This window comes from Myotis davidii, unplaced genomic scaffold (assembly GCF_000327345.1).
Source record: "Myotis davidii unplaced genomic scaffold, ASM32734v1 scaffold214, whole genome shotgun sequence".
Lineage (NCBI taxonomy): Eukaryota > Metazoa > Chordata > Mammalia > Chiroptera > Vespertilionidae > Myotis > Myotis davidii.
This window is the reverse complement of record NW_006285782.1, coordinates 299,261-324,056: the sequence shown is the minus strand read 5'-3', so window position 1 is coordinate 324,056 and position 24,796 is coordinate 299,261. Positions and strand designations below refer to the sequence as shown.

At 38.4% G+C, this 24,796-nt stretch overlaps 1 protein-coding gene across 1 annotated transcript in view; it reads right to left on the bottom strand.

Moving 5' to 3' along the window:
- The window catches only part of EXOC4 (exocyst complex component 4), a gene marked incomplete at its 5' end in the record, with an annotated part of 716,953 nt that overhangs the window by 404,801 nt on the left and 287,356 nt on the right, over window positions 1–24,796 (bottom strand). Inside the window, one exon of the mRNA XM_015559399.1 lies at window positions 4,308–4,404. Within this exon, the coding sequence (XP_015414885.1) occupies window positions 4,308–4,404 (97 nt within the window). The remainder of the gene's footprint in view (window positions 1–4,307; window positions 4,405–24,796) is intronic.

Below are 24,796 nucleotides of genomic sequence, written 5' to 3'. Positions count from 1 at the left end.
AAAAGAGAAAATGGTATGGAAAAGCATTAAGTAAACAACTCACAGGAGGGGTCAGCGGGGTTAATGGGGAGTGAACAAATAGGAAGTCAGTATATTTGCCTCCAACAGCCTGTGCGTTTCCTGGTAATGGGCCGGCATTAATTGAGAAGAGTACAAGGATAAGTCTGCAAGGTTACCAGATCTGAGGAGCCTGTGCAATAAGTTTACGTGAGGACAGTATAAACGACTCTGAGCATATATAAAACAGCATAATGGGAATCCACAGTGTGGTGTTCTCAGCAGGTCGTTCAGTTTTCAGTAGGGAAAACCTTCAGGCTGCAAAGAATGCACTGGCAGCTGAATAAAAGTTATGAAAAGCAATTTTTAAATAAATAAAGTGTGGAAAATCCACAGCCAAAGTTTCTGGAAGACAGAGTACAGTGTTGCTGGACACAGGAGAAGGGAAGGGAAGGAAAAATGAAGGCCCTGCAACACACGTGGGAAGGTTTCTTCTTTGCGGGTGAGAAGTATGTGAGAGCTCACTAAAAGAGTTGAGGAAAGCAATGACATGTTTGAACAGTGCTGGCTTGTGATAAAAGTCAACTAGTGATGAGTTCCTTCTGAACTTATTTTTAATATGGAGTTATAAATAAAGACTCATTATTACCATCAATGAGAAAAAGTTTGGAAAATTGGGATGGAAAGAAAATTAGTCACTCCACAGCCGCAGAAACACATCTGGATGAGACTACTTGGGGACAGGATGTGATCGCTCAGTAACGTCAAGCTGTTTCCAGAGAGGCTGTGCCAGTTTACATAGTAGGTATACGAGATCCCACTGATCAACCTCCTCTCCAATAATTGGTGTTTTCGACTTGACTTCCTAATTTTTTGCCACCTATGCAGCCACCAAGCGAGCCACCAAGGATTCCATCTTATGTTTTTGTCTCCTCAGAACTTGGCATAGAATTAGAGTTCAAGAAATAATCAGTGAGTAAAAGTGAAGTGATGGAACCTACATTTGAACTTTGATAACTTGTTCTGGTTTTCTTTTTAAATTTTAAAATTATGCTTTTTCCTAACTTTCCATTCTTCTACACTGCCTCTCCCACTATGTTACATCTTCTTTTAAGTCATAAGTTGCTAAATCACATTCACTTTAAACTAGCATGGAAAAAAAAGCAAGGAGCAAAAGGATGAAAAATGTATCCAGACATATTTAAATAAGCCCATAAAAATAAGTGACTATTTCTAAACAAAACCACAGATCTAACTTAGAGAAGGTAAAACACACATTGCAAGTATTCAATAAACATCTCATTTATTGACCATAAATAAATGAATGACTACAGAAGAAATTGGAAATTTTCTAATGATAATAGTAAAAATAAAATATACTAGTATGACAATGCACACTGATTCTCATCATTACTGAAAGTAAACTTCCAAACTTTAGAAGAAATGCTAAATCTAATAATCAGCAAGTGCTGAAGTATAAAAAATTTAAAAATAAATAAATAAATACTAAAAGATTTTAGTCATTTCAAGTTCCATAAGCCCATCAAGAGTTATCAGCTACAACTCTATAATGGTTTGAGAAGATAGGCTGCACTTTGAGTCAAAGGCTAATTTAAAGTCTATTGACGATCAATCACCTCCTTGGAAAAGAGTTGACTTACCTTGCATACCACATAATATTAAGAGTTACACAGAGAATGAATGAATGATAAACTATGGTAAATCATGCAACAAAACTTTCTCCAGTTCTAATCAATAATAAAATTCTGACCCTGACCCTTGTGGCTCAGTAATAGAACATCCGCCTAAGCACCAAAGGGTCTTGGATTCGATTGCTGATCGAGGGCACATACCTGGGTTGCAGGTCAGATCCCTGCCCCGGGTTGGACATGTGTGAGAGGCAACCAATTGATGTGTCTCAGCTGATATGTCCCTCCCCTGCCCCCCTTTTCTACTCTCTCTAAAAAATCAGTGGGAAAATATCCTCACTCCTCAGGTGAGGATTGAAAATAATAATAATAATAATAATAATAATAATAATAATAAACAACAACAACAACCACAATACAGTTCTGAATGAAAGTAGAGACCAACAACAACAACAACAATACAATTCTGAATGAAAGTAGAGACCAAACAAGTGAGTAAACCTAATAGGAGTATTCTCCAGCCTCAAAACAACCCTTTAGTAAAGCAGGCACAAATAACACTAAACAATAATAGTCAAGAACTGTAATGTGTTAAGTTCTACCAGTATTTTACCCGAATTGCATTTTATTAAGTGGGAAATGGTATGTTTTTCCATTCAAATAACTTCACATTGAAAGAGGAAAAAATGTTTATGAGGAAAAAAGCTCTTGAAAAGTGGCTATTAACAGCACTGCCAAAAACTTCCACAGGGTCTGTTTCTTTTATACTCAGGGACAAATGTAAGAACAAGGCTTCCATTTACCAAGCCATACGGAGCTCTGCAGTCAATTATGGCGTTCAATCTAGGTTAGAAGATGCCTATACTGATTTAGGTAGTTTCCCATTTTCCTAACAATTAGCAACATTAACTAAGTAGAAATCAATTGTAATTGGAGAAGAGAGTGAGTACTAAATTAATTACCAAAGTCAGTCCATATATGAGAGAATTGTTACTTAATCTAGCAATTCTTTATGTTGTAATTTACCTATTTCATATGTATATAAAATCAACCACATTTAGAGGCATAGTCTTAATTCTCTTAATTCAGTCATTATTAAATTACATGAATTTACTCAAATGTTTGCTAAAACAGTTTTTTAAAGATTAATAACATTTCTTTTAAAATCTTTTATTTTTTTATTGTGCAAAAGTGAGGATTTTTATTGTTATTGTTGTTGAATTTATTTATTTGTGCTTTTTGCATTTAAACCTAATTCAGTAAAGTATTCCAGTACAATTTTAAAAAACTGGTTAAAAGATGAGAATTAAATGAATTCTAATGATATCAATTTAGTAATTCTTGGCTAATGAGATGGTAGGATAATTCCAGTAATAACTTAACTTATGTTTTTGAAAAATACATACAGTATTATCTCTGACCATTTCAGTAGCATCTGTTTAACCATTAATCCACATGCCTCAAGTATTATAGAAGTTACCTGAGAAAGTTAACATGATGATATGAGATATCTAACTTTTAATGAACTCGAGGGTTTCTTACTCATTATGTGAAAATACAGCAAAAATATGTACTGGTTATTACCAAGGAAAACATATAATTAATATTACATTAGATATTATATATATTAGATATTATATTAGTCCCAAAAGTTCTCTTTTTTTATTGTAGCCCAAACTCATAATTTACCATATTAACATCTTTCAGGGATGCAGTACAGTAAGTGTTAACTATATGCACATTGTTTTAACAAATCTCAAGAACTTTTTCATCTTGCAAAACTGAAACTTTAGATCCATTGAACAAACCCCCTTCCCTCATCCCAAAAAGTACTCTTTTAATGGTACTTAGGTCTTATTTTTTTTTTAAATAGAACTATCATGTATTCTTATTTTCTTATATCATAATATCACAATAAATTGAGCACCATAATAGTCACCATCAAGTTTTCCTTCAACATATAAAAATCATGTATTTGATTGATATAATGTCTTTAGTTTTATAAATCATATTTGTTCAGAGACCTGCCTATTCTCAAAGGAAATCTGAGTAATTAGTGTAAATTAGTGAGACAGATCACGGGTCTGCAATTTTTTGCTATCAAGGGCCAGAGAGTACGTATTTTAGGCTTTATGGGCCATATGGGTTCTGTTGCAAATATTCACTGCTGCAATTGTAGCACAAAAACAGCTATGGGCAATACATAAATGAATAAGCATGAAAACAATTTGGAATGACTTGGCCTAGTCTTCCACATTAAATAAACCATGAGCCGTGTGTCAATAAAAATGTATTTACAAAAACATGTGGCAGTTAGACCTCTCCCATGGGCCCTAGTTTGCCATCCCTGAAATACATAAGGAGAGGAAGGAAAAGACAGGGGAAGGGAGAAGGGCAGGGACAGAGAGTAGGAGAGAAAGTCTAAAGTATTTATGAAGTATTACTCCTGAGAACAAATAGCTACCTAGTGGGGCTGACATTATTTATTCTATTGACCACTTTGATAGTGAGGCCCTAAGAAATGGAACAAGTTTTTTTTGTGTGGTTTTTTTTGTGTTTTTTTTTAATGAATTTTCAATGCTGACTGACCTATTAGCATTCCATACATCTGCATTAATAATGAAAATATTGACCTTCAGTGACTCACAGGATTGGACTTACCTTAGTAGCGGATGGAATATGACAGTAATATTTCTGGCTCCAGGTTTGCAGACAAATTTTGTTCCTCCACCTTCAATTAAATTGTCATCAGGACCACCTTTCAGAAAAAAATAAAAGAGAGATTTACTTTTTTAGAAATATTACAAAGAAATAAAACAAGCATATCTAGATAAATGTTATGGGGGCATAAGAAGGACCATCTTTGAAAACAATTGCCTTCAATATCTACAAAATATTTTGGAATGACTTGGCCTAGTCTTCCACATTAAATAAACCATGAATGAGCATTTTTATGGAAGCACAGTGAGAATAGAGTTTATTTCAAGAAAAAGTGCAAGGATATAGCTCTTGCTCTCTAACCACCAGTATCTGTCTTGAACAGTAGAGCACAGACAACTTTCAAGGGGAGAGAACTGCCATACAAAGTTGTCCAGGGCTGTAAAGATTGGAGCCGAGACCCAAATGAACTTAACTGTGTGTATTTCATCAAATCTAAGATCCCACTGATTGTAAGATCTGCTATTATTTTAGGTTAATAGTAAGGGAAAAAATGTCCTGCTAATTAAACTACAGAATGCTTCCTTATCACTTAGGATCTTTGTTTTTTCTTACTGAAAAGCTCCTTTTAAAATAAGTGGATGTTAATCATAAGTCTCACATACACATGTAATAAGGGGATATAAGAAATATAAACTGGTTGATATATTCCTAAAACTATGGAATACTCAGAGTCCAGCTCTTCTGAATGACTCCGAGTTGTCAGTTCCCTTGTTTTCTAAAGATTTTCAGCAAGTGAGTTTCTTAAAGGAGTATATCAAGTACTTTATTTCAAGCTGCTGATTGATATTCACTTTGCCAGGTTTAATATATTGATATGTTCTTGATGCCATCAGAGGGTCTAAAGAAAACATGTCCCTGTACTAAGCAGGACTAATATTCTTTCCTCAAATGGTCCTTACAAGGTTCATTATCTGAAATACCAAGTCACAGTATGAGGAATAGTCACTCAACTCCTATACACTGAGGCAAAACAAGTCATTAAGATTGTCTTTGGCTGGACAGCCATTAAGATGCCATTGATTACAGATATATCCTAATTTCAGAGAGTTTAGGATGTGAAAACAATGTATATTTTAGGATGTTGGGAGAAATGCTCTCCTTCCATCTCCAATGCTCATAGTTCTTTCCACTAAAATGAAGCTTGATGAGTGTAGCCCCTGACCTCTCTCCATCTTTAACCCACTCCGGGGAAAGTGAACTAACTCCTGTGGTAAAATTGAGAAGAAAAAGCTGGGCATAGTTGCTTCAGCAACCCCCTTACTCCGGTTTAGAAACCGGATGCACACAGATAATAAATGTGGTCTTGCTAAGTTGAGAAATAAAGGTTCTGTCTTGTCAGAGAAGGACGAGTGGTCCAGCACCTTCCGTGAGGGGGTGCGCAAGTCAGTTTAATGTTGATGTTCATTTAGAACTCTCACTCGACTGTCTATCTGGCCTGTATCAATATGAAAGTAACGTTCATCTTTCACCTATCTTATGTTATTTCTTAAGAGTGTCAGGACTCTGACAGGAAAGATACATGCCACAAAATGGGCTTCTCAAAACCTTCACAATCTGCACTTACAATGTTTCCCTTCTTTTTCCTAAATTAAACATTTTCTTTCTAATTATAGTTCTTTGCCTGACACCAAACCCAGCTTAATCTCACCTGATTTATTATCTATCTCAACAGTCTCTGAGGCATCTTGGAAATTGACTGATAAAAACATGTGAAGCTTCAGAAATCCATAGCCCAGATCCTCAAGAGTTCCCAGGGGCACCAGAGTCTAGACAAATCCCACTTGGATTAGTTGTTTCCACCAACTAGTCAGAGCAAGGTCTGTCTTAAGGAAAATAGAAAATATAATGGCATGTTCAGCGCTTAAGTCTAAAGCATGAGCTATTTTTTCTCATTAGAAAGAAATCCATCTTGTTGTACTATCTTTGCATCAGTCATATGACTGTTCTGCTGAGTTAAAGGAGAGCATCAAGACCAGCACAAATACGACTCCTTTATAAAAATCCTCCGCAGAGGTCCCCAGACAGTCACAGACAGAAAAAAAGGAGCAGTCAATATGCCTCCTTTATCAACACTTCCCTTCTAAGATCATAAAATCTAGACAACTGAGTCACCAAGGAAATGGGGGGTGGTTGTAGAGAAGAAACCTGGTTATATTCTGCACTCCAGGGACAACATAAATAACTTACAAAGGAATAAATGAATGCACACAAAAATAATGCCTGAATCTACTCAATGTGAGCATATCTTTTTAAAGACTGCATGATCTCCAAAGGCTTTAAAAATTCTGATGTTCTGTGATTTTCAGTATTTAATAATTAAGTACAGACCTGATTTACCCACCTCCAGTCATTTATTCTAAATCCCTGTTAGCTATAGACACAGGATTACTGAAAGCTTGGGCAGAAATATGAAGGAGGGAAAAAAAAGGAGAGAGACTTGAAGCTGAAGAGCAATTCCACATACAAGAACTTCTTTGTTACTCCAGTCCTGCTACCAAGGGCCATCCACACTGTATTCACTGTGATTTCCTCCTTACAGACCACAAGTTTTCACCTAGCTTACTAAATTACCAATAAACAACACTGGCCCAGGGGAAATATTCTTGAAAACAGAGCTGTCACAACCAAAGGTAAAGGCTGCGGCCAAAGACCATACAGCCTGTGACTCTCTGCGCTCTGAGATTTATTCTAGCCGGGTAACATCTGGGCGAGCTGCCAGGCTCGCCAGTCCTTACACGCCTTCCCATAATCAAGTAACCAAGGAGCTGCTGCCATGAACAGTCCTAGGGAGCACGTTGTCCAATCCTGAGAAGAGCATCTCCCTCCTGCCACTTATTATGCTACAGTCCATCTGGGCTGGCGAGGCCAGGTGATAGGCACCAGAGAAAATGGTGAATGATGATGGATGGCTGGGGAGAAGGGAAACTGACAATAGCATTCCAAGGAGAAGATATGTTCTGCAGAAAGGAGGGGCAGAAACGCCCCAACCACATTTCCTATTTCTGACAATGAGGACAGGGTGTGACAGGCTCCCTCAGATGATTGGCAAGAGGCACCCAGGCCACCCAGCGACTGTTCGCAGTTAGTCCTTCATTTAGAACGCATTTCCTTATAGATAATGAACTCCCAAACTCATTTATTCTTTGATTCTCCCAACTAGAATTTGATGGCGTTTATAATATAGTCATTTTAGTAGAACAGAAATAAGAAACCAAAACCGCAGAAAAAAAGGGAAACACATGTTCTCACTGAGAGAACGATGGTACAGTGGGAAGAATCAAAAAGATCTGGGCCAGACCCCACATCAGCTACTTACTAGTATAAGTGTGATAAAATTATTTCAATCCTCTGAGCCTCAGCTTTTCTATTTATAAAATATAGATTGCAGTAAACTCTTTCAAAGATTTTGGTCATGTTTAAGTAAGATAACATACTCAAGGGCATTCAGGACAGTGTCTGACACCTAATGCATCTCAAATAAATGGTGGTCTAATTTCCCCTTGAGAATTACCAAGCAGTCAAGGACTTACTGATCAGAAACACACACACATACACACACACACACACACACACACACACACACACACACAGAAACACCATCATTAGAACATAAAGTAAAATACAAAAACTCCAAATTAAAAAAAAATGTTATTCTTGATACTGTAGGAAACATTATACAAGTCTATATACAAGCCTTTAATGAGACTAATTAAACTGTCTACCTTATTTTGGGGGCAGTATTATTGTAGCGAAAAGCTTAGAAAACTGCAGAGAACACAGCACAATGGAATAAATCAGTCTTTATCCACTCTTGCACTTTAATTAAAAATAATTATTATTAAATGTATTGGTGTTCCAGTGGTGAATGCTTTGTGCCAAGCACTGAGATGAGAACCAGAGAATGTGAGGTCCCTTCTGCTGAGCCGCAGAAACTCAATCTAACTTGGCCTTTCCACACAGAAAAGAACCACGATGAAGGGAAATGTTTTTGCAGCAAACACTTTGCTTCATAAATACTTTCTAAGGATTATAAACATGCATTCAGTACAATAAATATGGAATTGCTGATGGCATCAATAAATACGGACTTTAATTGGCCCTAAGAGCCAGCTGAACGGTCGAAGAATTCCCTGAATTCCCAGCCCTCACCTTGCCAGAGGGGTTCTTCTAGATCAAGCTCTTTGGCAAATGCCCATTTTTAAAGCACAAATTATCATTATGATTTAATGCTGTTGCTGCTGCTACTAGCACTACCAACAAACTTGTAACAAGGGACTATATATGAGCTGGGGGTTTGGTACTCAATTAGGAAGAAAGCCAAGGTAAAGTAATTTTCCTTACACTCAAATAACTCACAATCACAGTCAAGTCAAGCAATTTGGGATTGGTAAGGACATTCTATTGCTCATGAATAAGGTGCTTTTGGGAGGTGGGGGATGGAAATCCAGGCAACAAGCCCCTTCAAGGAAAGGATCATCATGACTCAACTCTCACCAAGTGTGTAATTATTTTTTTAGTATGTTTTTCTTGATTTCAGGGAGGGAGACAGAAACTTCAATGATGAGAGAGAATCATTGATTGGCTGCCTCCTGCATGCCCCCAGGTGAGGATTGAGCCTGCAACCCGCGCATGTGTCCTGACCAGGAATTGAACCATGACCTGCTGGTTCATAGGTTGACGCTCAACTACCGAGCCACCACTGCCAGGCTGCAGTTATCTTTTTATTTCCCCTTTTTATTTTTTAGTTCCCCTCCAAAGTCCCCACATTTTATTAATACATTGATCTTTTCAAGAATCTTAATGTATTAAATTTTCTTTAGTGTAGTCCATTCACACTGTTCATTGGAAGTTCATTTTTCTGCATTTGGTTGCTGTGTTTGTGTCAGGAGCTTGGCTAGACATTTGACATAAAATGTCTCACTTACCCTTAAAAATACCCCTGTAATACCCTTACCTATCACAGAGATGAAGAAATGGAGGCTCATTGAGGGTGTTGGGAGCAAAGTATCTTGATCAAGGTCGTACACATGGTAGGTTCAGTATTCAAACAATTTCCCCCCAAATATACATACTTAATGTCATTTTAGGTTCCCAAGAAACTCACAAGTAGAATAAAATGACATAGATGACGGGTGATACAGGAATATTCTAAAACTAGAGGCCCAATGCACGAAATTCATGCAAGGGGCTCGGCCTCTGCCACCTCTGCCTTGGCCCCTGCTGCCGCAGCTTCATCTAGAAAGTCATCTGGAAGGACATCTAGTCTAATTACCATATTACACTTTTATTATTATAGATAGGGAGGAGTAAACCCTGGTGTTATGGTGACTTTAACATAAAATGCATTTTCTATGGAATCAACACTAACTATAGCAGTTGGTTATGTAAATTCAGGCTTAATTAACTTAGTGGCATAGAGGCTTAAGGTGAGAGGTGATGAACTGAACTAATCTTTGAAAGGAGGGGGGGAAAACTATTAAGGATTCCTTGAAAATCCTTTTAGATTGCTAAGGGCACAGGTGAGATACAATAACTGAAATTTATAGCAATGCCATATAGCTGTAGGATATTCTAGAGCAGAAATAAGAGTGAAGAAGAAAGACTTTGAGAGCCAGGGTCAAGGATTTACCACCTAGAAGGGGTGAAAACAAGGGATAAAAAGTGTTGAAGGTTCTTGAGAGAAAGAAATTAAAGTGATTAACCATAGATGGGTCAAAGCTTGGTGGTGAGAAAACAAATTAGTCTTGGAAAGGGTTTGAAGAAAATGATAGAAGCTGACACTTGGGGACTCTATAAGATTAAAGAGTATTTATGGCTGGAATCAGAGGAGAGAAAATGTGAAGAAAATGGAAGGCTGCAGTTAGAGAGGGACATACCTTGAATTATAGCCTTCCTTGCCTTTCCCTATAGTTGCAACCACAGGTAGCCCTCCCCTGAATTAGAAATGGCATAGTGGCCAGAGGGCAGTAAATTTGATGTTTCCTACTTAAAGAATTTGGGAGTAGGGTAAGACTGAGGAAAGAAGAAGGAAGGAAGGAAGGGAAGGGAGGGAAGGGAAGGAGGAGAAGGAGGAAAGGAAGGGAGGGAAGGGAGAAAAGGGAGGGAGGGAGGGAGGAAGATGAGGAAAGGAAGGAAGGGAGGGGAAATTCTAAGGATTGCAGCCCAGAGGAAGAAGGGGGCATTCCTATGGGTTCTCTCTAGAGCAGCGGTTCTCAACCTGTGGGTCGCGACCCCTTTGGGGGTCGAAGGACCCTTTCACAGGGGTCGCCTAAGGCCATGGGAAAACACATATATAATTACATATTGTTTTTGTGATTAATCACAATGCTTTAATTATGTTCAATTTGTAACAATGAAAATACATCCTGCATATCAGATATTTACATTACGATTCATAACAGTAGCAAAATTACAGTTATGAAGTAGCAACAAAAATAATTTTATGGTTGGGGGTCACCACAACCTGAGGAACTGTATTAAAGGGTCGCGACGTTAGGAAGGCTGAGAACCACTGCTCTAGAGGTATAAGCAGAGAAAGGGAGGCAGTCTAAATTAGGGACTGCCTAATGGTAAGCTATTGTGAGAAGGACAAACAGTGCGTGGCTTGAAGTATGAAGAACAATATATTATACGTATGTGCAGTATCTTGTATCTGTTAGAAATTTGATTTGAGCAGGCTACTAGGAAGGACATACTTGACCTGAGTTTTGCTTCAAGTAAGACCATTTCTTCTGGATTTTTGGTAAAAGACCATGAAATATTTTTTATAAAGGAGGAAAAATCATATTATTTTGTTGTTCAAGAATTGAACATATTCTAGCTCCTATATAGCAAGTGAATTTTATAATAATCTATTACTTTGGGATGGTCTCTCAGTTTAAAAAACAGAACAGAAAAAATCAATTTCTTAATTATCTTCCTAGCAATAACTTGTAAGAGGTTTTGGAGTACAGAATGACAAGGCGCAACCACAACAAAAATGAAGCAACACATTTTAAGGTTAATAAGCGTCCATCCTGAACCACCAGTAAAATGTGCTCACCTGGAGTCTTCCATGAGCATAAGTCAAAAAAAGGCTCCACTAGTAACAGCACTGGCTTTCTGCAATGGAGTATGAAGTGGCATGCTCTCTAGGAAGAGCAAATGTAAGACTGAGCCAATTACCAAAGGATCCAGTCACTGCGTGCGTGTCTTTAAATGGGGATCCCGGAGACACAAGGGAACTTGAATTGACCATCTTTGAGGAGCATTCCTATTCTGGTGACATTATCCTTCAACTCGTTTTGTTCTAAGGCTACATAAGGAGATGCATTGATTCTTTCTTTTCCTTCCACTCTGTAACCCATTCCTAGTTTTAATTTTCTTGAATCTACTCAATATGCTTAGTGGCTAGTCAGATATAACTGGCTCAGAGATTCTCATGTGTGTAAGCTGGAGTCCCCTACCTTATGTATCATGTGTCTGGTTTCTTTCACTTAGCATGTTTTCCAAGTTCATCCAGGTGGTAGCATAAATCAGACTTCACTTCTTTTTAGGGCCAGGTAATATTTTAAAGTATGTATATACCACATCTACTGATGAACATTTGGGTATTTCCATACTTTGGCTATTATAAACAATGCTAATCTAAACATCCATGTACGAGTTTTGTGCGGATGTATGTTCTCTCCAGTTCTCTTCAGCATAGACCTAGAATTTGAATTGTTGGGCCATTTGATAACACTATGTTTAACAGTCAGAGCAACTGCCAGATTGTTTTCCAAAGAAAAACAATCTGCACCCTAATGCTCACTGCTATTATTCTAAATAACTAATTGTTTAAAAAAGAAATCTGGGAAGGTGGGGGGCCGGGCGGGGGGAGGCTGATGGACAGCACACAGAGGAAGTACTAGGTGGGGTAAAAGTAGGTTTACAGCTGTTCCCATGGAAAATAACACAATTAATAAGTGAATAACAATACGAGAATAAACAGTGTTTCTTGTACTCACAACTATAAATCTATTTTTGCCCAAGCTGTGTATTTTGTTCTCCCTTTCCCACCAGCCCCAGGTCTGCCTCCTGAGGAAGCACTACCAGCTATACCAGGTGACAGCGGATGCATTTGGGAATTGGCACAACTGGGAAATGATCTGTACTCTTTCAACTAAGTATCTGCTGGTTCATCACCTATGATTAAAACAGACTGTAAGGTTTCCCTCCTCACTCAAGTTTCAGGTTGCAGAAGGTTTTACCGTTTGCTCAGTGGTTCTTGTTAAAATAAAGCAAGAGTGATAGGAAGGATGACAGAATGCAGTGCCCCTCTGATCAGATAAGCCCCTCTCAGTGTTGACCTAGCACGTATGTTTGCCTGGTCAGGGGTCTTTCGATGATGGCTTGCCAGCTCAGTGGTAGATTTATGATGCGGATAAGCATCAACCTGAAAACAGATTGAGCCCATCAATCTTATTTTGCCTGTGAAATGGTCTATGTTGGAGCCCGGGCCACTGGGAATGAATGGGGCATAAATACACTAGTTCATAGAAAGAAATGATAGTGTTAAATTCTGTCACTCTCTTCACACTCACCAATGTTATTTTGAAGGGACTGATATGACAATATGACAGGTAAAAAGTATAATAAGCCAAAAATGACTATGAGAAGAGGGAGAGATGAAGGGTTCTTTAAGTACAAATGTAGAGTCCAAATACAAATTGCAGAACATGGCAGCAGTTAGCTTACAGACACAGATAATCAGTGCTGGCATCCAAACAGAAACAGCATCCCTCCACGGCTCATTGGAAGCATGTGCATTACCGAGGCACAGGTGGCTTTAAGTAACTTGACTAGAAAACCCACGGTCACTGTTTAGGTTTAATCAGCAATAGTGAACTTTCCAGGCACGTTAGGCAAAAACTCCTGCAATATTCTCACAGAATTAAAATTGGTCTCCTAAGCCAGCTAACCATGAGCCATGATATGATCAACTCTCAAAATTACAGCTGGCAGATGTATTTTTCTCTGTTTCTATATAAATAGAGCATAATACAGGATTATGCATGCCCTACGTTCAGCAAATAATTGATAAAAATAATCAGTATTTTACACTCTATTTAAACTGGCCATCCCTTGCAGATCTCCAATGGCCAACATATTTTTTCACCCCAATGGAGTACTATTGATAAAAAAAAAAAAAATACAACCCTCTCATTCATCTGCAATTGAAATAATGTCAACAACGTTAAAAGAGAGGAGTCTTCTCTGTTTGCCTTGACCTCCGTCCTTCATTAAATGCAGTAAGTTCAATGTCAGCCACAAACCAAAGCATAAACTAGTGAATTTTTCCAATAGTATCTGCTCCACACTTTGCTGACATGTACTTATTGTCGAAATTTTTACTTTCCATTTTATCAGTCATAATTGGTATAAAGCACATTTACACATTACTGGAGCCCAAAATTCCAGTTCTAGTAATTTCCTCCCATCTTCAGTAAAAAATAATATCATGGGTAAACTTAAGATTTTCAAGGATATTCATCACAGGAAAATATATTAAACTAAAAAAATTCACTTAAATTGCAAAGCAATAGGAAATTGATTTTATGCACACACATATATAATTGATACAAACATACACACAAACACATTATAACCAAAATATGATGTGGCCATTAAAAATATATCCACACTGTAATATGGCAAGAAAAAGATATAAAAGGAAGAGACCATTATGGCAAAAGTTTATTAATGAAAATAATATTTTAAAATACTAGTAAGCCTGTATTATATGTTATATTGCAATATGAGAAGTCTTTGCTGATCTGATTTTTCGTCTCTCCTTTCTGCTGAATCTTGTGCCTGAAACCTTTTTTTCCTGCGTTGTGTACAGTGTGTGCATGCACATGTGTTTTATAAACTCACATTAGTTAGAAATGTATCTGTAGCAGTTATTTGAGGCCTGATTTAAAGGTAGTTTCCACCAGAAAACATTAGCAATAGCTTCTGCTTATCCATATAAAGAAACTACCAACCCAGACCCATTTTAAACTAAATTCTCACTTCGAAATTTTCTCATATCACCCAAAGGATATATACTTTGGCAATAAAACTCTAGAGATCTTTCCTCCCTTTGGCCTGTGCCAAGGTTACCTATTTTTTTAGTGCCTCCGAGGTGGTTATGGGAAAGGGGTGGTATTTCTAGATGGCCCATATACTCTATGTGGAGTTTGGGGGTTCCTGGTACTAGACTCCCCAGGTTGGCTAAGTTCTGGGCTTTGCTCTTGTTCTCATGTGCCTTGTAAGTTTTCTTGGGCTTGACAAAACCCTCAAAGTGAAAACTGACTTTAGAAGTACTTCCTTCAAAATGTTTTCTTTGTTTTGTTTTGTTTTTGGCTTCTTGTAATCATAACTTTTTGCAACTTCATCAAAGCAATTGCTAAGTGTTTTATCCAACATTTTAAATTTTTTCATGGAAGGATCTACAAAGATCTCAATCATACTGCTGAAAAGAGAAGTCTCCATATAATCTACTCCTTACAAAATAGTCTACAAATAACTTCCCGTCAGAATTCAATTATCCCAGTGAAAGTGTCTTTGGATTCTACTTGGATATCCCTGTGATTGTTCTTTTATCAATTCTCACAGTAAACTGGAGAGTAGAGTAGAATATAGTTCTTGCCTTAAATATTATGAATTAACTTGAGAGAGTGAAATATAACAATATATAGTAAAGCACAATTTGGTATCAATTATAAAATCTAATTATTAGAAGAATGAGCTTCTCTTAACTTTGATATCAAGTAATTATAAGAGATTAAGTTGCTCAATACTCTGAGCCACCTAGTTTTTACCAATAAAACAAGGAGAATGAACCATACAGTGTACTCTTGAGAAACCCTTGCATCTATGAAATTGTATTTCCTAGATTATATATTTCCTTTATACTATATTCTACCCATTGGGTTTATTTACATTTTCTGATACTGTCGAACAGTGATGGCGAACCTTTTGAGCTCGGCGTGTCAGCATTTTGAAAAACCCTAACTTAACTCTGGTGCCGTGTCACATATAGAAATTTTTTGATATTTGCAACCATAGTAAAATAAAGAATTATATTTTTGATATTTATTTTATATATTTAAATGCCATTTAACAAAGAAAAATCAACCAAAAAAATGAGTTCGTGTGTCACCTCTGACATGCGTGTCATAGGTTTGCCATCACTGCTGTAGAATATAGTAGTACCTTTATCAAGTAGAAATTTATGCCAATTATTATAATCATTGAGATTTCATATGCAATAATTCTAATGGGACTTAAAATAAGAATGAACTGTATTTTTGCTTTGGGATATTAGTTATGCTTCAGGAAAAAATAATTTGTATCATCTCGGGTTGACATTTTTATACCATCTAATTAGGATTATCTTATGTTCTCTTTCTTTTAGGGTAAGCATGTTAGATACTGCCTTGAATATGACAAAATGGGCAAAATTGGTCGCATGTCTCTGCAATTTTAATCTAAAATGTTTCTCAATTATTCACCCCAGATAGGTATCAGAATTTTAAATAAATCACTATAACCAATGGTTTTCAAAGAGGCAATTCTGAAAAAATATATACTTAATAAAAAAACAATGTATTTAATTGAATTCTATCTATAATCAGGAACTTGGCATCTTCGTGCCTAGGAATGGGCACGTGATGATGTAAACATAACTAATAAACACAGCGTATGACTGGAAGAACTTCATGTTCTGACTGGGGTATAAAAAAATAAACCAAAGTGAGAAACAAAACTATTATAAAATATAGCAAAAGAATGTAAAAAGTAGCATTTCACCAAGATAGATCTGTCCCTTTGAACTTGGAATCCAACTTACATAATAAGCCTAATAAAATCCGGGAAAACATGTGAAGTTACAGTTATTTGGCAGATAAAATATGCCATTATTCCCTACAAAGTAGCCTGATATTAACAATACAAGAAAGCAGATTGGCAAAGATAACACATGGTACAGAGTCCCTAATATTGGTATTCAATAAATACCCCATTTGGCTGATAAAAAATAGTGACTCAATCATATAACAAAGGAGCTACTTATCAACATTTTCTAAATACATCATACAAAATTACTGCTAAAACCCCTTCCTGGAAAAGTACTTTGCCTTTGTATTTCTTTAAAGATTGGTGAATCTGCTTTTTAAATGTTTTTCAAAAATCTAAAATATAGACAAGGCTTTTTGTTAAAACAAAATGTACAAAAGAATGACTTGTCAATTTAGCTCAGTACGGAGCAGAGATGGGCAGAGGTTACTAACAAAAAGACTCTGAAGATATGAGACAAAGCAACTTAGGCCTGGAAATTGATGGTCCGTGGACAAGGTTTCAGTGTAAACATTTTTCATCTCAACATTCAAGCACCACTCCAGCAACAGAGAACAAAGGCAAGGCTAGGACAAAAAGACTGAAGGCAGATTCAATTCAAATACATCCTGTAAGTTTTTATTCCAACCAACCATGCACAGGCATTGCACAGGTCCTGGCATGGTAAGAACATCAACCTTTGTTTGGGCGTGTTTAAAACCTTGTGTCATTTTCACTCTTATTTTGCTCATGCCTCTCATCCAACCCATCAGAAAACCTGGTTGGTTCAGTCTTCAAAACATCGAGGCCCACTACTTCTCCCCACCCCCACTGCTACACTTTCCTCTGCCTCAGTCCTTGCCCTTGTCAGGGGCTTTCAGCATACCAGCCAGAGGGATGCTCTTAAAATGTAAGGCCAATCAGCTCTCCTAGCGCCTCAATGCTCCAAATGCTTCCTATCTCATTTGGAATAGAAGCCCAACTCCTCACAATTACCTGGAAGACACTATACTGTCTGCCGCGGTAATTTTCTGGATTTCTCTCCTACTATGCCTGTCTCACTCTGCTCGTTATACAGGCCCCTATTGTGAACATACCATGAACACATCTGCCTCGGGCCTCTGGTCATCCCGTTCCCTCTGTCACTTTCTTCTTCCAGGTCTACATGGTTTGCTCCCTATGGCCTTCATGTCTCTACTCAGCTGCCTCGCTCTCAGTTCTCAGAAGTAGCCTCACTGTCCTCTTATTCCTGTTTCATTGCTCCATCTCCTTGGATATAAACCATCTAACCACCCACACTCCGTCTCATCATATTCTGAGTTCCCTTGCTCCTGACTGAGATCGGACATTTCTCTGATCCCCACGGCCCTCTCTGTCATCCCCTGGTTTTCTCTGTGAGCACTGTTGCTCTATGGGCCTCGCAGTGTGCATTTCCTCTCACAGGCAGGAGAGGAAATGGGTCGTCTAGTCTGGACGGTGTCCCGCAGCTTCCAGGCTGCTGCGTCTCAGCACTTGAATAAAATCATAATGTTTTTACGTTGTGATATACAGATGCATCTTCAGACACATGGAGCTAAAATGACTTGATGTCTGGGAACTGCTGTAAAATACTTCACAAAGAATAAAAAAGAAAATGGAAGATGAAACAAAATACAAATTATGATAACTATTAAATATGGATAATGAGTATATAGAATATATATGTTTAATACAGATAACAACCATATATTAATTTTCCTGAATCACTTGAGTCTTTAGTAAAAACTGTTCTAAATCCTGTTCCAGCATGTCCCCTGAATACAACATACATATTTATCAGAATTAACAACTGAAGGATAATGAAATTTAACTATTGGGCCCAAACTGTAGCTATTGCTCTCCACTCAAAAGTACTTATATGAGCAACAGGGCCTTCCTAGGTCCTTTATTGACCTTGCACAGATACCTTGTAACCTTAACATTCCTCCTATTAAAGGAAAGTCCCTCAGGGTAAACACCCACCTGTAGGAATTTCAAATTGGTTTTGCTGAGTACAGGCCTGGCAAATAGCACGCACGCAGGATGCCAAGATATAGGCAGAGAGCAGGCTTCATGGTGTGACACTCAATGTCTACTGTCAGAAGCCTTAGATTTAGTAAGAACTGCTCAGAGGTGGCATTCAAAAGTATCTAACCACGGGAACACCTGACCTAACACATGCTCATGGCAACCTTGAAAACCATAGGCAGCTAAAAGTGAAATGTGACTGGGTACAAGTTGGTGGCATGTTTACTGGAGAAAAATCTTTAGATTCTGGGCACAGAACAAATGACTGTTTTGCAGAACTGATCTCATGCATCTTGCACTATAATATTTTATTTCATCTTTATTTTCAATGTTTTTATTCATTTTAGAGAGAGAGGAAAGAGGGATAGAGAGAAAAATCAATGGGAGAGAAACATCTATCAGCTGCCTCCCACATGCCCCCTACTGGGGATCGGGCCTGTACCTGGGCAAGGGTCCTGAATGGGAATTGAAATGGTGACCTTGGTTCATGGGTCGATGCTCACTCACTGAGCCACACATCTTGAAGCAGTTATGTGTGGTGCCCTCTCTCTCCAGGAACTGAGACTACCTTGAACTCAGGGCATGTTGAAGGCAGGGTCTTTTTACCTATTTAATGCCTTTCCTCTTTTTACCTAATATAATGCCTTTAGCTTTAATACAGTGTTCCACAGCTGATGAACACAATAAACATAAAACCATTCTGTGAAGGCAGAAAGAAACTACCACCAACTCAAATGACATAATCAACACAGTGTTGACCTAGGTCTCTTTGCAGAATATAAGAGAAGAAATGCATGAGATGCATCCTCTCCTGTTTTTACCAAGGGAAAATAAATTTCCATCCCTGTTCTCCGTTTACCCAACCAAAAAATAGTCCCTAACTCAGATCAAATTGTTCTGCATTAAACTAAAGATTAAACAAACTCCCAGGAAAACTCTGCTGAGATTTAACTTGATTTTGTAGCATGTATTTTACTAAAAATGCCTTTATTTAAAAAAAAAAAAGCAAAGAAAAACATTTTTGCCCCACTTAAATTTTACAATGTTAATAGAAGACAACTTAAAATTACTTAAGGATATCAAATTTTGCTTGTTATTTGCCCCACGTCTTTACTTGCCAAATATTAAATTTATATCAAGCCATGCTTGATTGCTTTTCTAAAATCTACTTTTATACTTAAGTATGTAGTTTTATGCAATGGTCCACTTTTTATCACACTCTGAACAAGAGATGACCAAAGAGCAGATGTTCCAAGCATAAAACAGATTCACAAACACTGATGCAAATGTGTCCGTTATAACAATTTGCATTTCTTCTGCTAATGCTTCTTATAAGAAGTCTATAAAGCAATTGCAGCCTTCTAATCTGCTTAGAGCACAACAGAGAAAGAGTTATTAGAATGATCACAGAATGCTTGTGGTGACACAATTTCACTCTGGTCTCTTTCACATACAGCTCCACGAGATCTCCAGGCTCCTCGTGGTGCCTTATTTATTTAGTGAATTTCTGAGTTGGTGCCATGAAAGGGATTTAAACAGTGTTATGTAGATCACGCTTGGGTAAATTGTCCTTCTGATGCTGCCTAATCTGTTTTTACTCCCAATACTATCTTGTCTAAGATCCAGCACCATATGCATTGAAATAAGTTGTTCTTCACTGTTTCACAACCTGATTGATTAGTTGTTCACATCCCATCTGCCTCAGAAAGCTGCACGGTGCCTTTCCTCTCACTGGTGCACAAAGGGTGAGCTGCCATTTTCCTCCATGTCATCACTTGATCAGCATATCTGACACAGGTCTCAGTTCTCCTTTCAACGACTTACACCCTTAAAATGCATGCAAATTTTTTAAGGAACAGGTCAGTGCAGCAGGAGCTTGACTAATGTGGTTGTCATCTTCCATATTTACTAATGTTTCAAAAACATTGGTCTCAAAAAACTGTCCATGCTATTGTAAACTACATTGAAGCCAGGCTGTGCACTAATACTCGCCCAAACTCGGCAAGCCAATTTCTTTATTATTAGCAAACACATGGTGCATGATGTACCTCTAGGAACAAGATGAAAGGATCCTAGGGTCTGTAAATTAACCACCAGGAAGGGCGGCAGATGGAATAATCTGAGGGCATGAGGATTTTTAGGGAGAAGAGAAAGAAAATGGTCTGGAAGACGCAAGGAAGATGCCTATTGTAACTGCACAGGAACTCTTTGTTCCAGCCAGCTTTGTCCAGTCTAATAGCACTGTGACTCACTTGCCTCTTTCAACCAGATCCCCCACCTTTGCACTAACTGCTCACCCCCTCTCTTATCATTAAGCCCTTAGGCCAGCAGTTCTCAACCTGTGGGTCGCGACACCTTTGGGCGTCAAATGACCCTTTCACAGGGATCGCCTAAGACCACCGGAAAACACGTATATAATTTCATATTGTTTTTGTGATTGATCATTAAGCTTTAATTATGTTCAATTTGTAACAATGAAATCGGGGGTCACCACAACATGAGGAACTGTATTAAAGGGTCGCAGCATTAGGAAGGTTGAGAACAACTGCCTTAGGCCATCAGGTTCTGGTCAGCATCAAACTTTCTTAAGAAAAGGCCTCAGGTCTGTTGATAAAGAGGACAGAGTTTAGGTCCAGAGTTTAGCATCTTGACCTCAGATGTGTTTCAGCCCAAGGCCCATGAAAGCAGAAAGACCCTACAGATCCCACCTCATGAAACCAGACAGAAGGAGCCCATGGCTGACATCAGGATCTGATGCAATGACCAACTACTCCCTACTCGGGCCCCAATCGATGGGGCAGAGCCCAGGAGCCCAACTCCCTTAGTCACCATGACTAATGATTTTCTCCCTATATAACCCATTGATGCCCCGAAGCCATGGGGAGCCATTTGAGAGCACTAGCTCAGGTGTCTCCCAGTGTGGTCCTTAATAAACCTCTACTGTCTTTGCAGCAAACTGCTGTTCACGTTTTATTGGGCTTTGATGCATGTGGACAAACAGACTCCTTTAGTCTGGTAACACTATTGTGTCTCTAGAAAGAAAAAAGCCACCTGTTAAAACAGCAGCAAGGAAGTGGCTCTCAAAGGTGAGACGGATTTTAGTTCTAATTGCTCTAGAAAGAAGGTTAAAGGGTCATTCAGTAAAGGTGTTAGGGATATAAGGGATTTGTAAAAAAAAAAGTCAGACACTGGACAAAGGAGGGAAATGTAGATGTACGGAGAGGAATAATGACCTGCAGATGTATGGTAACTGGGGAACTCTGGACTCTGTGCAGTGACTGGCGTGAATGAGATAAGGGGCATGGTGAGATGGAACAGACTGCAGAGGTGAGCCTGTAAGGGCTGTGGAGGATGAAGAGCCATGGGAATTACCAGGAATAGACACAGACAACTCTGAGGCCCTTGAGTTCACTCTTTTGGTGTTAGCTTGGAAGCTACCTTCTTCTATGGTCTTAGTCAATAAATGATTCTCAAGCTTCATTTTTCTTCTTGGATCTAGAAACATCAATTGACACAATTAACCCTATAATTTCTAGAATAATTTCTCCACCCTATAATCTCTTGATTTTCCTCTTTACTAACTAGTCCTCCATTTTCTTGCTGATTCCTCCTCAACTTCCTGACCTTTTATTTCAAATTGCCCAGGGGTCAACCCTTGAACCCTTTTTGTGTTCTAGAAACAAGCCATAGAAGTTATCATTTAACCTGGTGGCTTTAAATATCACTTATATGCTAATGACACCTCAACTCATATCTCCAGTCCAGACCTCTCTAGAACTCCTGACGTTTATGGACAGCTGACCAATCAGTATCTCCACTGGGATTCAAATAGGTATGGCTCTAATTTAATATGTCCAAAAACAAACTCTGACCCATCTCCCACTCTTAACTTACCTTCAATAGTCTTCCCTATCTCAGTAAAAAGGAATAAAGTGCTGACTCATGCTACAACATGGATGGACCTTAAAAACATGCTATGTGACAGAAATCAGACACAAAAGACCACATATTGATGGCTTCATTTATATTAACTATCTAGAATAGAAAGAAAAAATGCATGAGGGTTTGCCAGGAGCCAGGGAAAGGAGAAATGGGAGTGACTGCTAACAGAGGGCTTTCTTTGGGAGACGATAACAGTAGTGATGGTTGCACAACTCTGTAAACTTACCAAAGATTACTGAATTGTACACTGTAAAATGGTCTTATGGTATGTGAATTTTACTCAATAAAAACATTTATAATAAAATTAATATAATGAAAGATAAGAACTTTGTTTTGTTTCCCCTTGTATAACAATATCTGATAATAGTATATGTGAATGTACCCCAGAAACGTATCCACACTTTAACAACTGATAGCTCAATTTTGAAAATGAAATATATTTTAATAAACACTGCTTTTATAATTATTCAAAGTGTGTGTATTCATATATGTTTTGGGGGACACTATCTATAATAATAAAAGCGTAATATGCTAATTAGACCGGACAACCAAACAACCTTCCAGACAACCTTCTGAACAAAGCCAGGGCTGCAAGGGCCAAGGCAAGCTGCCACAGCTGCAAGGGCCAAGCCCCTTGCACAAATTTCATGCAGCGGGCCTCTAGTATATATGTAAACGTCAACTATTTGGCTGTTCTCTCTTCTCATACACCAGTATCTAATGATGTGTGAAAGAGAAGCAAAGGTAAGACCCAAAGTCCATTGTCCTATCCTGAAATCAGTCCTGAAAGTTAATGTAAATGTGAATAAGAGCTGAGGAAGAAGTACCAAGTGTATCACTTCTTTATGTTCAGAAGTTTCTTTTATTTATGTAGGTATTTGTATAACACTGCATTTGAGTTTAAAGTTATTTCTGGTAGAGTACAAATGGTCAATTCTAAACCAATCCACAGGCAGGTATTACAAAACTATTTTGTGTAAGGCACAGTGAGAGAAAACTAAAAGCCCAAGGTACGAGGCCTTACCCTCAAGAAATTTATAACCTACATGGGTAGAAATCAAATATCCAAGTCCTAAAATTTCCCAAGATAAAAGACCCGTAAGTAAAATAATAAAATTATGTAGGATTTTAATTTGGTAGCAACTGAAGAAAATATCTCATGTTCAATATTCTTAATTTTTAAAATGTGACATTTTTTCAATATCATTAACTGGGGCTGTGGTAGACACTCAATAACTACTTTTATTAGATGATCAGAACTCCACAGTATATCTTATAACCTGGGGGACTTTTCCCTCAACACGGACACATACTTATTTTTTACAATTAAGGTTCTCCAGACCACATAGCATGAGCTCATTTCCCACATCCACCAGCAGGCAAAAAGGCCATTCCACACAGCACAAGGCTCTCAAGTGTGCTGCTGCCTGGTGCTCATGCCAAGCACAGAGCACCCCATCAAGAAGAAAACCAGCCAAAGCCAAAATATCTGCCTACCTCGATATCACCCTGCCATATCGTATGCCTCAACCTGTCTGTCCATAATCTCTTTCAGATGGGTTTCTCTCCCTTCTCATTATGGCCCGTTGTTTGGTGTGCAATTCAATCACAGATAAATTAGTCTTTAGGAAACATTCCCATTCTAGCTCTGTAGTCACATCAGAAACCCCATACCCTGAGTTAATTTTGTTACAGCTTTGAGCTCTTGCATTTCAATGCGAAATCACTTCCCCAAGAGAATGCCACTGATATTGGCAAGAAAGCACAAGGGGCTGCCACACAACTGAACCGCCAATAACAACTGGGGAAACTCAACCCTCAGCAGACATTAGTAATCACGGGAAAACAGCCAGAACTTTAATCACAAGTCTTTCAAAAACAGCCAGGGATTTCAAAATGCTGTTATTCTAGGATGTGACCCTAATACAGTGCTTAATCAAAGCCACTGCCAGCACAAGAATAACCTCAGACTTTAATGAAAACCAATTTCATAAAAGTCAGTGTGTCGGCATCATGCTGGACCCCATTTAGCACAACTCTAAAAGTTTACATATAACACATTCTATAGATAAAATTTGTTTATGGCACCTTACGGCAGCTGTACATTTGGGACTGTGTATTTATACAAATACACATGCACGTGCCAACACACATGCACACTGTCATTTAGGCATATGCTATCACGCAATTAAGGTTCTCTAGTCCACAAAAGCACAGGAGCGTGAACCTGTGTGACGGTGGCCCGCTGGGCAGGCAGGTGCAGGATCCAGGCTGGACTGCCCCTATCCCAGAGGTGGGCTGGAGGCTTTCTTCAAATCAGAAGTTGGGGCGAGAGCATTTTTTGGTGCCAAGTCTCTGCTGGCAAAACACACAAGTCCCAGATGTTCAGGAAGCCTGAAGCGTGACTTAACTCACCCTCCAGATCTACATAGGTTGTGTCCTGGCAAAACCGCAAAGCTAAGATCACGCCGTAAGACACAGCAGCTGCCAAAAATGCTACTGTGGCTGGAGAGGGCACACAGAGCTGTTCTCCTTCATCAAGAGGAGGAAAGAAAAGTGGCAGAAAACTGCCAGTTCATCCTGTCTGCTCAACCCCCTCT